Raw genomic sequence first — 16,377 nt, forward strand, 5'->3', positions numbered from 1 at the left:
TGCTCTCACCTGTGGGTCTCGTGTCGTCGCTGCTCTCACCTGTGGGTCTCGTGTCGTCGCTGCTCTCACCTGTGGGTCTCGTGTCGTCGCTGCTCTCACCTGTGGGTCTCGTGTCGTCGCCGCTCTCCCCTGTGGGTCTCGTGTCGTCGCTGCTCTCACCTGTGGGTCTCCTGTCGTCGCTGCTCTCACCTGTGGGTCTCGTGTCGTCGACGCTCTCACCTGTGGGTCTCGTGTCGTCGACGCTCTCACCTGTGGGTCTCGTGTCGTCGACGCTCTCACCTGTGGGTCTCGTGTCGTCGCTGCTCTCACCTGTGGGTCTCGTGTCGTCGCTGCTCTCACCTGTGGGTCTCGTGTCGTCGACGCTCTCACCTGTGGGTCTCGTGTCGTCGACGCTCTCACCTGTGGGTCTCGTGTCGTCGCTGCTCTCACCTGTGGGTCTCGTGTCGTCGCCGCTCTCACCTGTGGGTCTCGTGTCGTCGCCGCTCTCACCTGTGGGTCTCGTGTCGTCGCCGCTCTCACCTGTGGGTCTCGTGTCGTCGCCGCTCTCACCTGTGGGTCTCGTGTTGTCGCCGCTCTCCCCTGTGGGTCTCGTGTCGTCGCTGCTCTCACCTGTGGGTCTCGTGTCGTCGCTGCTCTCACCTGTGGGTCTCCTGTCGTCGCTGCTCTCACCTGTGGGTCTCCTGTCGTCGCTGCTCTCACCTGTGGGTCTCCTGTCGTCGCTGCTCTCACCTGTGGGTCTCCTGTCGTCGCTGCTCTCACCTGTGGGTCTCGTGTTGTGCGGAGTTGCTCGTCCTGTGGAGACTTCTGTCAGTGATACATATAGACAGGACTCATGGTAAGTTTTGCCTGATACATTTTCTCCCCCTTTTCTTTTTTTTTAGCCCCTGTCTCATTTCTTCCACGTCGCTGCTGTGTTAAAGGACACGATGATTGTAGTGGGAGGTCGCACCGAGCACCAGGAATACAGTAACCAGGTTCTCTTCTACCAGATTCACTGCAATGCCTGGATAAGACCTAACAGGACTGGTAAGGACGGGGCGAGGGTGGTACTTCACCATGTCGGGGTCCTTAGCTCTCACTATGAAGCTGTCAGTCACTGACTCTGACCTTCCGCTCACAGCTCCGGTATCGCTGGGGTAAGGCTATGTTCACACTTTGCGTTGTCCTTCTGCGGGTTCTCCCGCAGCGGATTTGATAAATCTGCAGGGCAAAACAACTGCGGTTCTCCCTGCAGATTTATCGCGGTTTGTTCCGCGGTTTCCGCCTATACTATTGATGCTGCATATGCAGCAATATGCAGCATCAATAGTAATGTTAAAAATAATAAAAATTGGTTATACTCACCCTCTGACGTCCCGATCTCCTCGACGCTGCACCCGGCGGTCCGGTTCCAAAGATGCTATGCGAGAAGGACCCTTCGTGACGTCACGGTCATGTGACCGCGACGTCACCGCAGGTCCTGGTCGCACAGCAACTCCGACCGGACGGCCGCGTGCAGCGCTGAGACTTCAGAGGGTGAGTATAACATGATTTTTTATTTTTTAACCCCAAATATGGTTCCCAGGGCCTGGAGGAGAGTCTCCTCTCCTCCACCCCGGGTAGGAACCGCACATTATCCGCTTACTTCCCGCAACGTGGGCACAGCCCCATGCGGGAAGTAAGCGGTTCAATGTATTCCTATGGGTGCAGAATCGCAGCGATTCTGCACAAAGAAGTGACATGCTGCGGGTTTTAAACCGCTGCGTTCCCGCACGGTTTTTCCCGCAGCATGTGCACAGCGGTTTGCGGTTTCCATAGGGTTTACATGTTACTGTAAACGCTATGGAAACTGCTGCGGACCCGCAGCATCAAAATCGCGGCGGTTCCGCGTTAAAAACCGCAAAGTGTGAACCCAGCCTAAGTCTCTCATATCTTCTCCTCTCCTTAGATCTCATATTGGGCGTCCCGATGAATGAGTCAATAGGACACGCCGTGGCCGTGGTGGGTGCACGGCTCTACATCTCAGGAGGGTTTAACGGCGTGGCCCTGGGCCGAATGGTGACGCTGTCTGTCCCGTCAGACCCCTGCATGCTGTTCAGCTCTCCTACCTCCTGCAATCAGAGCGCTGGTAGCTGCGTCTGGTGCCAGTACAGCTGCATGTCGGCCGATGTCGCAGAAAGGTAAGATGGCGAGCGCCGTGTCGGGGCGAGTAGATAGATACGTCCTGATGAATAGCCGCATAGTCAAGGACCTTCCCTGGACATCCCGGTCTGTGAGATGAGGCATTGGTGTTACATTTCCATGTTTCTTGTAGTAATACTCCGGGCTCTGGGTCTATTGTTTGCAGGCGTAGTTGCTCCCAGAGTCTTTCCTCCTGCTTCCCATTGCCGAGATCTGCAGACGAGTGCAGGAGACTGAAGACGTGCAGCGAGTGTCTGGCGCAGCACCCGCGCTCCATGAGTGCACAGCTCAGCACGGTGAGGACGGCATCGTTGCCACCTGTTCACATGGGCCAATAAATGCTTTCCTGTTTTGGAATCAGGAGTTGAGTGCTGCCCGTTTTTTTTGTTGGGGGGGGGGGGGGGATTTTGGAAAGTTCTGCCACGTTGAATGAACTTGGGCAAATCATCAAGATCCGCTGCTGGCAGTTCCTGTGTAATCCCCAACCAATGACGGAGAGAAGTTTGGAAGTGCTGCAGCCATGGTCAACACTTCAACAGCAGGTCACTACTGTGAGCAGCGTGCGTGGCCTAAACGTGCTCCCGTGACCGCAGCGGCTCCGGACTCGTCTCCATCGAGCACATCTGTGACGTCATTACAGAGGAGCTGCCAGCAGAGGATCTTGATGATTTGCCCAAGAGCATTTAGCGTCAGGTCATTCATCCGATCTCCTTGTCCTCTCTCAGGGTGCCCCACGATGTAAGTGGTGTACGAACTGTCCGGAGGGCGCCTGTATCGGCAGTGATGGGAGCTGCACTTCAGAAAACGACTGTCGTATTAACCAGCGGGAGATATTCCTGGCCAGCAACTGCTCTGAGATCTCGTGCGAGGCCTCCGATTGCCACAAGTGCATCGCCTCCGGGAAGTGCATGTGGACGCGACAATTTAAACGAACAGGTGCCAGCAAGCGGCTCATCCATTCCTGCCCCCCGCACCCGGTATAATCTCCCCCGCTAATCTCACTCCGTTCCCTTCTAGGCGAGACCCGTCGGATCCTGAGTGTGCAGCCCACCTATGACTGGACCTGCTTCAGCCACTCGTTGCTTAATGTGTCTCCGATGCCGGTGGAATCTTCTCCGCCACTTCCTTGTCCGACTCCATGTTACAACCACAGCACGTGCCACGAGTGTCTCAGCTCTAAGGGGGCCGACGGTGGGTGGCAGCAGTGTGTGTGGAGCGTCGCATTAAAGCAGGTAATTCCTTACTGCAAGATAGAAGAAATCCAGATGTGTACTGGTTATATTTATAGTCAATAGTGCACTGTACTGATCCTGAGTTACCTCCTGCATTATACCCCAGAGCTGCACTCACTATTCTGCTGGAGCAGTCACTGTGTACATACATTACATTACTGATCCTGAGTTACATCCTGTATTATACTCCAGAGCTGCACTCACTATTCTGCTGGTGCAGTCACTGTGTACATTACATTACTGATACTGAATTATATCCTGTATTATACCCCAGAGCTGCACTCACTATTCTGCTGGTGCAGTCACTGTGTACATACATTACATTACTGATCCTGAGTTACCTCCTGTATTATACTCCAGAGCTGCACTCACTATTCTGCTGGTGCAGTCACTGTGTACATACATTATATTACTGATACTGAATTACATCCTGTATTATACTCCAGAGCTGCACTCACTATTCTGCTGGTGCAGTCACTGTGTACATACATTAGATTACTGATACTGAGTTACATCCTGTATTATACCCCAGAGCTGCACTCACTATTCTGCTGGTGCAGTCACTGTTTACATACATTACATTACTGATCCTGAGTTATATCCTGTATTATACCCCAGAGCTGCACTCACTATTCTGCTGGTGCAGTCACTGTGTACATACATTACATATCCTGAGTTACCTCCTGTATTATACCCCAGAGCTGCACTCACTATTCTGCTGGTGCAGTCACTGTGTACATACATTACATTACTGATCCTGAGTTACCTCCTGTATTATACCCCAGAGCTGCACTCACTATTCTGCTGGTGCAGTCACTGTGTACATACATTACATTACTGATCCTGAGTTACCTCCTGTATTATACCCCAGAGCTACACTCACTATTCTGCTGGTGCAGTCACTGTGTACATACATTACATTACTGATCCTGAGTTACATCCTGTATTATACTCCAGAGCTGCACTCACTATTCTGCCGGTGCAGTCACTGTGTACATACATTACTGATCCTGACTTACATCCTGTATTATACTCCGGAGCTGCACTCACTATTCTGCTGGTGCAGTCACTGTGTACATACATTACATTACTGATCCTGAGATACATCCTGTATTATACTCCAGAGCTGCACTCACTATTCTGCTGGTGCAGTCACTGTGTACATACATTACATTACTGATCCTGAGTTACATCCTGTATTATACCCCAGAGCTGCACTCACTATTCTGCTGGTGCAGTCACTGTGTACATACATTACTGATCCTGAGTTACATCCTGTATTATACTCCAGAGCTGCACTCACTATTCTGCTGGTGCAGTCACTGTGTACATACATTACATTACTGATCCTGAGATACATCCTGTATTATACCCCAGAGCTGCACTCACTATTCTGCTGGTGCAGTCACTGTGTACATACATTACATTACTGATCCTGAGTTATATCCTGTATTATACTCCAGAGCTACACTCACTATTCTGCTGGTGCAGTCACTGTGTACATACATTACATTACTGATCCTGAGTTACATCTTGTATTATACTCCAGAGCTGCACTCACTATTCTGCTGGTGCAGTCACTGTGTACATACATTACATTACTGATCCTGAGTTACATCCTGTATTATACCCCAGAGCTGCACTCACTATTCTGCTGGTGCAGTCAGTGTACATACATTACATTACTGATCCTGAGTTACCTCCTGTATTATACTCCAGAGCTGCACTCACTATTCTGCTGGTGCAGTCACTGTGTACATACATTACATTACTGATCCTGAGTTACATCTTGTATTATACTCCAGAGCTGCACTCACTATTCTGCTGGTGCAGTCACTGTGTACATACATTACATTACTGCTCCTGAGTTATATCCTGTATTATACTCCAGAGCTACACTCACTATTCTGCTGGTGCAGTCACTGTGTACATACATTACATTACTGATCCTGAGTTACCTCCTGTATTATACTCCAGAGCTGCACTCACTATTCTGCTGGTGCAGTCACTGTGTACATACATTACATTACTGATCCTGAGTTACATCCTGTATTATACCCCAGAGCTGCACTCACTATTCTGCTGGTGGAGTCACTGTGTACTTACATTACATTACTGATCCTGAGTTACATCCTGTATTATACCCCAGAGCTGCACTCACTATTCTGCTGGTGGAGTCACTGTGTACTTACATTACATTACTGATCCTGAGTTACATCCTGTATTATACCCCAGAGCTGCACTCACTATTCTGCTGGTGGAGTTATTGTGTGCCACATTCAGGACCTGCGATGAACGTGTTATTTGGTAACTAATCTGTGCCCCTCTTCCTTAGTGCATGAGCCCCACTTTCCTGCCCATGCGATGTGCTGCTGGTGCCTGCGGCAGAGTCCTAAGTGGAGCAGAGAATTGCTCGCCCTCCTGTTCCCGCCACACTCATTGCGCCGCCTGCATCCAGCACCCCCGCTGCGGCTGGTGCGCCCGTCGAGGAGGCAACGGGGAAGGGAGATGTTTGGAAGGAGGACTCGGTGGACCCACTCAAGGTAGGAAATACCCGGGCTGGCTGTAATCTCACAGACCCTGTGGACATGGGACCGTGCATTGTATAACGCTGCTCTTTGGACACAGGTTTGGAGGAGCAGTGTGGTTCCTTAGAGTCTCACTGGGCCTTTATGTCCTGCCCCCCTGAAAACGAATGTCTGAACCAACATCACGACTGCAACGAAACACAGAACTGTAGTGACTTGCTGCACGGGTTCAAGTGCACGTGCAAGAAAGGCTACACCCTGCACAAGTAAGAGCGCCGTCAAGACTGCGAGGATCAGATACCAGACTGGTGCTTTTCCTCCAAGACTGAACATGGTTTAAAAGAAAGTCTATAAAGTCCAGCTTCAGTGGTGGAGGAAAGCCGTATTTGTTTCAGTGATTTCACACCTCCTTTCTAGCAATTGGCAGGAACCTTACTTCTTAAAGAGAACCTGTCTGACACTTGCTCAAAAAATCGAATTAAATACCTTGCAAGCATCCCTGAGCTCCCCTGATTCAGGCGCTCTTTTCCATTTTGTTCTACGTCTCTCCTTTGCAGAGATATTCACGTGTTTGTTCTGGAGTACAGCAAGTGAAATCTCTGCTTGTAGCGCAACTGGGAGTTTCTTCAGGGTCTTCTCTTGGGGCGTGTGCTTTTATCCCTCCCTCTCCGATGCTGCCAATCACAGCTTAGCAGTCTTAGAGAATGCCAGGCTGTGATTGGCAGCATGTTACAGGAAGGGGTGAAATCACACTCCCCCAGAGAAGACTCTTTAGAAACTCTTAGTTGAGCTACAAGCAGAGATTTCACATGCTGTGCTGCAGAAGAAGCAAATGTCAATATCTCTGCATAGGAGCGACGTACAACAAAACGGAAAAGAGCGGCTGAATCAGGGGAGCTCAGGGATTTTTTTTTAACTAGGTATTTAAGTCAATTTTATTAAACAAGTGACAGGTCCTCTTTAAAGGGTAACCGTGATTTTAGTCCAATTTGATTGTATTATTTCCTTTGGCATCGTGGTTTGGCCATTTTAGTACCGCTCTTGTTTTTTTGTGTTGGCCAGTGGGCTAATTCTCTTCTCTCTATCCAGTGTTACAGGTCTGTGTCACCCCGTGTGTGAACATGGCTGCGTTAACGGAACCTGTGTGGAGCCCAACAAGTGCCGGTGTGACTTTGGTTACGTGGGAGAGAACTGCTCCGTGGCCTGCCGCTGTAACAAGCACAGCGACTGCGAGGGGCTCGGGGCAGAGGATATGTGTGTGCAGTGCCACAATAATACTATGGTAGGTGGGGGACACTTCATTGTACCTTCACGACGATTTCACTGTACTTTAGACTCGGTGCCTAATATTACGACAACTTACCACCGTGCAGCTCCCCACACTGCTGCCGACAAATATCACCGTGCAGCAAAGATACCACCCAACAGTAGCACAAAGCCTGAGACATCGAATATGGCAGCAGAAATGATCAATGTACACAGCAGCACTGGGGTACCACAAGTCCCAGGAAAGCATAGATCTACATAAGTGCACAAAGGTGCTACTAGTGTAAGGATAAGCTGTCTGTGAATAAATGCACAATGCAGCACTACTACAAGTCCCAGCATAATTTATGAGTTGAAGCCTGCTGCATTAGTGAGTTACTACAAGTCCCGGCTGCGACACCACAATATTGAGGAACTACAATTTCCAGCATAGTCATGAATAAATGTACATCACTGATACATTGGGGTACTACAGGTCTCAGCATAGCTTGTAAATAAATAACTGTACAGTAGAAGAAAGACTAACCTGTCACTGAGGGTGATGGGAGGGCAGGACAGAAGGGCATCGCTGGGGGTCTCCTCTGCCGCAGTGGATCGCCTGTCCCTGGGGGTGTAGCGAGGACAGAAGGACATCGCTGGGGGTCTCCACTGCCGCAGTGGATCGCCTGTCCCTGGGGGTGTAGCAAGGACAGAAGGGCATCGCTGGGGGTCTCCTCTGCCGCAGTGGATCGCCTGTCCCTGGGGGTGTAGCGATGTCAGAAAGGCATTGCTGGGGGTCTCCTCTGCCGCAGTGGATCGCCTGTCCCTGGGGGTGTAGCGAGGTCAGGAGGGCATCGGTGGGGGTCTCCTCTGCCGCAGTGGATCGCCTGTCCCTGGGGGTGTAGCGAGGTCAGGAGGGCATCGCTGGGGGTCTCCTCTGCCGCAGTGGATCGCCTGTCCCTGGGGGTGTAGCGAGGTCAGGAGGGCATCGCTGGGGGTCTCCTCTGCCGCAGTTGATCGCCTGTCCCTGGGGGTGTAGCGAGGTCAGGAGGGCATCGCTGGGGGTCTCCTCTGCCGCAGTGGATCGCCTGTCCCTGGGGGTGTAGCGAGGACAGAAGGGCATCGCTGGGGGTCTCCTCTGCCGCAGTGGATCGCCTGTCCCTGGGGGTGTAGCGAGGTCAGGAGGGCATTGCTGGGGGTCTCCTCTGCCGCAGTTGATCGCCTGTCCCTGGGGGTGTAGCGAGGTCAGGAGGGCATTGCTGGGGGTCTCCTCTGCCGCAGTGGATCGCCTGTCCCTGGGGGTGTAGCGAGGACAGAAGGGCATCGCTGGGGGGTCTCCTCTGCCGCAGTGGATCGCCTGTCCCTGGGGGTGTAGCGAGGTCAGGAGGGCATTGCTGGGGGTCTCCTCTGCCGCAGTGGATCGCCTGTCCCTGGGGGTGTAGCGAGGACAGGAGGGCATCGCTGGGGGTCTCCTCTGCCGCATTGGATCGCCTGTCCCTGGGGGTGTAGCGAGGTCAGGAGGGCATCGCTGGGGGTCTCCTCTGCCGCAGTGGATCGCTTGTCCCTGGGGGTGTAGCGAGGACAGAAGGGCATCGCTGGGGGTCTCCTCTGCCGCAGTGGATCGCCTGTCCCTGGGGGTGTAGCGAGGACAGAAGGGCATCGCTGGGGGTCTCCTCTGCCGCAGTGGATCGCCTGTCCCTGGGGGTGTAGCGAGGACAGGAGGGCATCGCTGGGGGTCTCCTCTGCCGCAGTGGATCGCCTGTCCCTGGGGGTGTAGCGAGGTCAGGAGGGCATTGCTGGGGGTCTCCTCTGCCGCAGTGGATCGCCTGTCCCTGGGGGTGTAGCGAGGACAGGAGGGCATCGCTGGGGGTCTCCTCTGCCGCATTGGATCGCCTGTCCCTGGGGGTGTAGCGAGGTCAGGAGGGCATCGCTGGGGGTCTCCTCTGCCGCAGTGGATTGCCTGTCCCTGGGGGTGTAGCGAGGTCAGGAAGGCATTGCTGGGGGTCTCCTCTGCCGCAGTGGATCGCCTGTCCCTGGGGGTGTAGCGAGGTCAGGAGGGCATTGCTGGGGGTCTCCTCTGCCGCAGTGGATCGCCTGTCCCTGGGGGTGTAGCGAGGTCAGGAGGGCATTGCTGGGGGTCTCCTCTGCCGCAGTGGATCGCCTGTCCCTGGGGGTGTAGCGAGGTCAGGAGGGCATCGCTGGGGGTCTCCTCTGCCGCAGTGGATCGCCTGTCCCTGGGGGTGTAGCGAGGTCAGGAGGGCATTGCTGGGGGTCTCCTCTGCCGCAGTGGATCGCCTGTCCCTGGGGGTGTAGCGAGGTCAGGAGGGCATAGCTGGGGGTCTCCTCTGCCGCAGTGGTTCGCCTGTCCCTGGGGGTGTACCAGAGGAGCAGCACTTTTAGACCTAATACTATCTAATAGACCTGACAGAATAACAAATCTGCAGGTGGTTGGGCATTTAGGAAATAGCGACCACAATATTGTGCAGTTTCACCTGTCTTTCACTAGGGGGACTTGTCAGGGAGTCACAAAAACACTGAACTTTAGGAAGGCAAAGTTTGACCATCTTAGAGATGCCCTTAATCTGGTAGACTGGGACAATATCCTCAGAAATGAGAATACAGATAATAAATGGGAAATGTTTAAGAACATCCTAAATAGGCAGTGTAAGCGGTTTATACCTTGTGGGAATAAAAGGACTAGAAATAGGAAAAACCCAATGTGGCTAAACAAAGAAGTAAGACAGGCAATTAACAGTAAAAAGAAAGCATTTGCACTACTAAAGCAGGATGGCACCATTGAAGCTCTAAAAAACTATAGGGAGAAAAATACTTTATCTAAAAAACTAATTAAAGCTGCCAAAAAGGAAACAGAGAAGCACATTGCTAAGGAGAGTAAAACTAATCCCAAACTGTTCTTCAACTATATCAATAGTAAAAGAATAAAAACTGAAAATGTAGGCCCCTTAAAAAATAGTGAGGAAAGAATGGTTGTAGATGACGAGGAAAAAGCTAACATATTAAACACCTTCTTCTCCACGGTATTCACGGTGGAAAATGAAATGCTAGGTGAAATCCCAAGAAACAATGAAAACCCTATATTAAGAGTCACCAATCTAACCCAAGAAGAGGTGCGAAACCGGCTAAATAAGATTAAAATAGATAAATCTCCGGGTCCGGATGGCATACACCCACGAGTACTAAGAGAACTAAGTAATGTAATAGATAAACCATTATTTCTTATTTTTAGTGACTCTATAGCGACAGGGTCTGTTCCGCAGGACTGGCGCATAGCAAATGTGGTGCCAATATTCAAAAAGGGCTCTAAAAGTGAACCTGGAAATTATAGGCCAGTAAGTCTAACCTCTATTGTTGGTAAAATATTTGAAGGGTTTCTGAGGGATGTTATTCTGGATTATCTCAATGAGAATAACTGTTTAACTCCATATCAGCATGGGTTTATGAGAAATCGCTCCTGTCAAACCAATCTAATCAGTTTTTATGAAGAGGTAAGCTATAGGCTGGACCACGGTGAGTCATTGGACGTGGTATATCTCGATTTTTCCAAAGCGTTTGATACCGTGCCGCACAAGAGGTTGGTACACAAAATGAGAATGCTTGGTCTGGGGGAAAATGTGTGTAAATGGGTTAGTAACTGGCTTAGTGATAGAAAGCAGAGGGTGGTTATAAATGGTATAGTCTCTAACTGGGTCGCTGTGACCAGTGGGGTACCGCAGGGGTCAGTATTGGGACCTGTTCTCTTCAACATATTCATTAATGATCTGGTAGAAGGTTTACACAGTAAAATATCGATATTTGCAGATGATACAAAACTATGTAAAGCAGTTAATACAAGAGAAGATAGTATTCTGCTACAGATGGATCTGGATAAGTTGGAAACTTGGGCTGAAAGGTGGCAGATGAGGTTTAACAATGATAAATGTAAGGTTATACACATGGGAAGAGGGAATCAATATCACCATTACACACTGAACGGGAAACCACTGGGTAAATCTGACAGGGAGAAGGACTTGGGGATCCTAGTTAATGATAAACTTACCTGGAGCAGCCAGTGCCAGGCAGCAGCTGCCAAGGCAAACAGGATCATGGGGTGCATTAAAAGAGGTCTGGATACACATGATGAGAGCATTATACTGCCTCTGTACAAATCCCTAGTTAGACCGCACATGGAGTACTGTGTCCAGTTTTGGGCCCCGGTGCTCAGGAAGGATATAATGGAACTAGAGAGAGTACAAAGGAGGGCAACAAAATTAATAAAGGGGATGGGAGAACTACAATACCCAGATAGATTAGCGAAATTAGGATTATTTAGTCTAGAAAAAAGACGACTGAGGGGCGATCTAATAACCATGTATAAGTATATAAGGGGACAATACAAATATCTCGCTGAGGATCTGTTTATACCAAGGAAGGTGACGGGCACAAGGGGGCATTCTTTGCGTCTGGAGGAGAGAAGGTTTTTCCACCAACATAGAAGAGGATTCTTTACTGTTAGGGCAGTGAGAATCTGGAATTGCTTGCCTGAGGAGGTGGTGATGGCGAACTCAGTCGAGGGGTTCAAGAGAGGCCTGGATGTCTTCCTGGAGCAGAACAATATTGTATCATACAATTATTAGGTTCTGTAGAAGGACGTAGATCTGGGTATTTATTATGATGGAATATAGGCTGAACTGGATGGACAAATGTCTTTTTTTCGGCCTTACTAACTATGTTACTATGTTACTATGTGTAGCGAGGTCAGGAGGGCATCGCTGGGGGTCTCCTCTGCCGCAGTGGTTCGCCTGTCCCTGGGGGTGTAGCGAGGTCAGGAGGGCATCGCTGGGGGTCTCCTCTGCCGCACTATTTGCTCATCGTCCTCTCTGCGCTTCCCTTGTCTGGCCTCTAGGGGGAGCACTGTGAGAAGTGTAAGCCGCTGTTTGTGGGATCGGCTATAAATGGCGGTCACTGTCGCCCCTGTCTGGACTTCTGCCGTGGGAACAGTGAGGTGTGTATGACCATGGAGGAGTACGAGAAAACCCTGAAGGAACCGGACAAGTATTCCCTGGACCCCGACAAGGTGAGCGGGGATACCGGCAGTCCTATGTAAACTTTACTCACGTCAGATCTCCTGCACTGATGTCTGTGTATTTTGTGCCTGCAGATCCCAACCTGGGTGAGTCAGGGCCCCACCGAGGACACCGCCCTGTGCGTGAACTGTCAGAATAACAGTCTGGGGGACAAGTGCGAGGGATGTCTGCCCGGGTACTTCTTACTGGACAAGCGCTGCACAAAGTGAGTGTGCACGCGGCTGTAACCGACCGGTGTCATTGCACTTTGTCGCCACTAGATGGCAGCACTGCATTTACAGAACTGACCTGTGCACCAGTTACTATCACAGCACCTCCCGAATGTAGTGTAATGGGGGATCCGCTCCATTTCTTCTGCCTTTTTTATGACTTTACATTCTCTGACCCCTTTTTCTCACCCTCTCGTGTCTTGTATCTTCCACAGATGTCAGTGTAACGGTCACGCCGACACCTGCAACGAGCTGGACGGAACAAACTGTCCCTGCAGCAACAACACCGAGACCCAGAACTGTCAGAACAGCGCCGACAAGAAGGACTGCTACAAGTACCAGGTATCAGGACCCCTCAACTGCTGCAGAACCTGATAGAACACCTCAGCTGCTGCAGAACCTCAGTTTACGTACAGAATGTATCTTTAGTGGGGTCACTTGTGCTTTCTCTGACCTCTTGGTCTTTCTTGCAGTGTGCAAAGTGCAAGGACTCCTTCCATGGGAATCCGGTGAACGGCCGGCAGTGTTACCGCCTCATGACGGTGGAGCAGGAATACTGCTTTGACCCAACTTCCCAGAGTAACTGTTTCCACGAGCCCAACATCCAGAACCTGCCCTACGGCCGCAGCGTCTTTTTCGGGGTGCAGCCCAAGTTCACCAATGTGGACATCAGAGTCACCGTAGACGTGACGTTCGGCTGTGTGGACGTCTTTGTCTCGACCTCCCCGGAGAGCTTCGCTGTCAACATCAACCACCTAACAGGGGTCCACTCCGTCCGAATAGCTGACAGCGAAGCATCGGGCGGCCCCGAGCCCCTCACTGCCGGCCTGGCTAATGACAGCGCGTGGATTGCCGTCAGTAAATCGTCTTGGCTTCGTGAAGAACGTCCCAAAGGTCTGATCACCTACATTACAGTCCGCAACCAGCAGACGCTGCTGATCGTCCGGGGGGTCCGCGACCGAGTGGTCATCACTTACCCACACGAGCTGCACACCCTGAAAAACAGCCGCTTTTATCTGCTGCTTCTGGGCAATGCCACCGGCGGACCTGCTGAGTCTCAGGGCTTGCTCTTCTTCCGTCAGGACCAGGCGCACATCGACCTCTTTGTCTTTTTTTCCGTTTTCTTCAGCTGCTTCTTCCTCTTCCTCTCCGCCTGCGTCCTGCTCTGGAAAGTGAAGCAATGGCTGGACGTGCGCAGGGAGCAGCGGCGCCACCTTCAAGAAATGAGTAAAATGGCCAGCAGACCATTCGCTAAACTGACGGTCTATTTCCACCCCGATGTAGAGATAGTTGGGTGCCATCCAGGAGGACCGGTATTACCGTCACTTCCACATCATCACCACCACCACCATCACCACCACCGCTCCAAGCCCAGGTTAAAGTCCTACGATCCGTCTGCACCGCAGCCTCCCTCGTTGCGGCATTCGGACCCTTTCTTGTCCCAGCTCTTGGGGTACACATACTCCAACTTCCGGGTTGGGCCCATCACCCTGGAGCCCACAGATGATGGCATGGCCGGTGTGGTCACTTTACTTTTGCAGCTACCTGGCGGCGCCCAGGCCCCCAATAGAGCCTGTCTAGGTTCTGCCCTTGTGACTTTACGCCATAACCTTCAGGAGTACTGCGGGCCCAGCCATGTGGTCAGCAGCTCCCGGAAGGGACTTCTCAGCCATGAGAACCTTACAAGCATGTCACTTTAAAGAAATGGGGCAAAACCCAATGGGGCAAAACCCCAAACTGGTGTAAAATGGAGACTTTATGATGGGCCAGTACTGGATGCCCTCGCCTGGGAGAAACCCTACAGGGACGTCGGCTAGTGTCACCATTTTCTGAATCCGGGACGATCCTTATGATGGGTTTAGTGCAATTATTTTTTGCCTCTTTGTCACAAACACTACTATGGTGGGCAGCGATCCACGGCTTTCTGGCTCTTGGCCTAGTCTGAGGGTCGCACAGCAATGCACCAACTCCAGCGCTCACGCACCTCACCCCCGCGTCTGCTTGTACATAGGGAGCTGTGCATGGGAAAGGGTTAATCTCTGCCAGGACTGACTGTTACACAGCAACGAACAATAAACGTGGCCACAATTCGGGCAGCACATCGCCGTCATGTCGGGAAGGGGCGAAGCAAAAGGGCAAACATTCATTGGGGTGTTATTGCCGAGTGAATAAAGCCTGTGCTGGCCACACACGTTAGATCCCCCCCATACACAGGCACCTGGGCTCTTCATGGCGAGGGGCGACTAACGTATTTGGTTGACTTAATGTGGTAAATGGCAAATCTGAAAATCACTTTATAAAAAAAAATATAATGTTGTCTCACCTCCTGAGAATCCCTCCGATGTGTTTGGCCGCTAGGGGGTCTCCATTCTGTGTGAATAGCCGGCCACTGCCTGTTGCTAAGTGTGATCCATCTCAGGAAGCAGAAAGGCCGAGACTGATTACAGGAACAGGGGGCGGGGCTCTGTAACTCTCTAGTGTGTAGGGGGGTTATTTTATCGCTGTACAGGAAGTGGGGGCGGGGCTTTGATGCTCAACAGGAAGTGGGGTGGATCTTTGCCTCTACAGGAAGTGGGGCGGATCTTTGCCTCTACAGGAAGTGGGGCGGATCTTTGCCTCTACAGGAAGTGGGGTGGATCTTTGCCTCTACAGGGAGTGGGGTAGATTTTTGCCTCTACAGGAAGTGGGGTAGATTTTTGCCTCTACAGGAAGTGAAGCGAGTCTTTAGCTACACGTATTGAGGGCAAGGCTTTGATTTTCATTAGAAAATGGAGCGGTGCTTTAACTTTTCAGTGAATGGGGGCTGGGCTTTGTTTCTACAGGAAGTAGGACGGGGCTTTGTCACTTTACAGGAAGTGGGGCACAGGTTTGTTGCTCTACCGTAAGTGGGGCAAGGCTTTTTCTCTACAGGAAGTGGGGAGTGTCTTTGTCTCTACAGGAAGTAGGATGGGGCTTTGTCGCTCTACAGGAAGTGGGGCATGGGTTTGTTGCTCTACAGAAAGTGGGGCGGATCTTTTTCTCTACAGGAAGTGGGGCGGATCTTTTTCTCTACAGGAAGTGGGGCGGATCATTTTCTCTACAGGAAGTGGGGCAGGGCTTTTACTCTACAGGAAGTGGGGAGTGTCTTTGTCTCTACAGGAAGTAAGATGGGGCTTTGTCGCTCTACAGGAAGTGGGGCTCGGGTATGTCACTCTACAGGAAGTGGGGCGGATCTTTGTCTACAGGAAGTAGGGGGACAGTCTATGCCTCTGCTCTACTGTTTGACAACCTACACACAGGTGTAACAAAGTGACAGCCTGGACTATGGTGGGAGCAGTGCATTCTGTGAAGTGAATGACAGGCCCGATACCTATAGTACTTGCGGAATGTTTGTGAAGAGGAACAGTTCACTCAAAAGGAGTGTACAGCAAGTTACAAAGCCTGAAGATCAGGGCAATTCCTGGATGTATTAGACTCGTATGTGCATCAGAAGCAGTTTCACCTTTTTGTGAGGGATGAGGGCAGCCGGACTGTACCTTTTTTTTTTTTTTTTTTTTTTTTTTTTTTTCTGGTAGGTGCGCATTAACACTCTTTACAACTCTGATCCTCCCTCCCTCCATATCACACGCTCAGCGGTGGCCAATCAATATGTTTCCTACAGATCTCCTCTTGCAGTGTGAGGGAGCCAGTGTTGGGCTGTGGTGGAATAGTTGGCTGCTCCAGAAGCTGAATGATCTTAATGCAGTGGCAGATTCATATTCGGACAAGTCATTTTAAGAAACTAATGTTGGAAACCTTTCCAGAAATTCTGCAGTCCAGTGGATAGGGGATAATTTTTGGAAACTTGATAATTTTTGGAGACTTGAATACTTCAAGTCCTGTAGATCTTGACGGAATACTAAATGTTTGGTTCAAAAACTGATTATCGCTGTGATTTACC

General features: G+C 51.1%; 1 protein-coding gene across 1 annotated transcript in view; it reads left to right on the forward strand.

Annotated features, from left to right (window-relative positions):
• The window catches only part of MEGF8 (multiple EGF like domains 8), a 44,938-nt gene extending 30,151 nt beyond the window's left edge, over positions 1-14,787 (forward strand). Inside the window, exons 32-43 of the mRNA XM_069741669.1 lie at positions 882-1,026; positions 1,928-2,159; positions 2,327-2,456; positions 2,886-3,096; positions 3,178-3,392; positions 5,728-5,935; positions 6,021-6,186; positions 7,010-7,202; positions 12,069-12,239; positions 12,324-12,454; positions 12,674-12,800; positions 12,932-14,787. Of these exons, the coding sequence (XP_069597770.1) occupies positions 882-1,026; positions 1,928-2,159; positions 2,327-2,456; positions 2,886-3,096; positions 3,178-3,392; positions 5,728-5,935; positions 6,021-6,186; positions 7,010-7,202; positions 12,069-12,239; positions 12,324-12,454; positions 12,674-12,800; positions 12,932-14,158 (3,156 nt within the window). The 3' untranslated portion in view covers positions 14,159-14,787. The remainder of the gene's footprint in view (positions 1-881; positions 1,027-1,927; positions 2,160-2,326; positions 2,457-2,885; positions 3,097-3,177; positions 3,393-5,727; positions 5,936-6,020; positions 6,187-7,009; positions 7,203-12,068; positions 12,240-12,323; positions 12,455-12,673; positions 12,801-12,931) is intronic.
• Positions 14,788-16,377: the final 1,590 nt, after the last annotated feature.

The sequence above is a fragment of the Ranitomeya imitator genome, chromosome 10 (assembly GCF_032444005.1).
Source record: "Ranitomeya imitator isolate aRanImi1 chromosome 10, aRanImi1.pri, whole genome shotgun sequence".
NCBI lineage: Eukaryota > Metazoa > Chordata > Amphibia > Anura > Dendrobatidae > Ranitomeya > Ranitomeya imitator.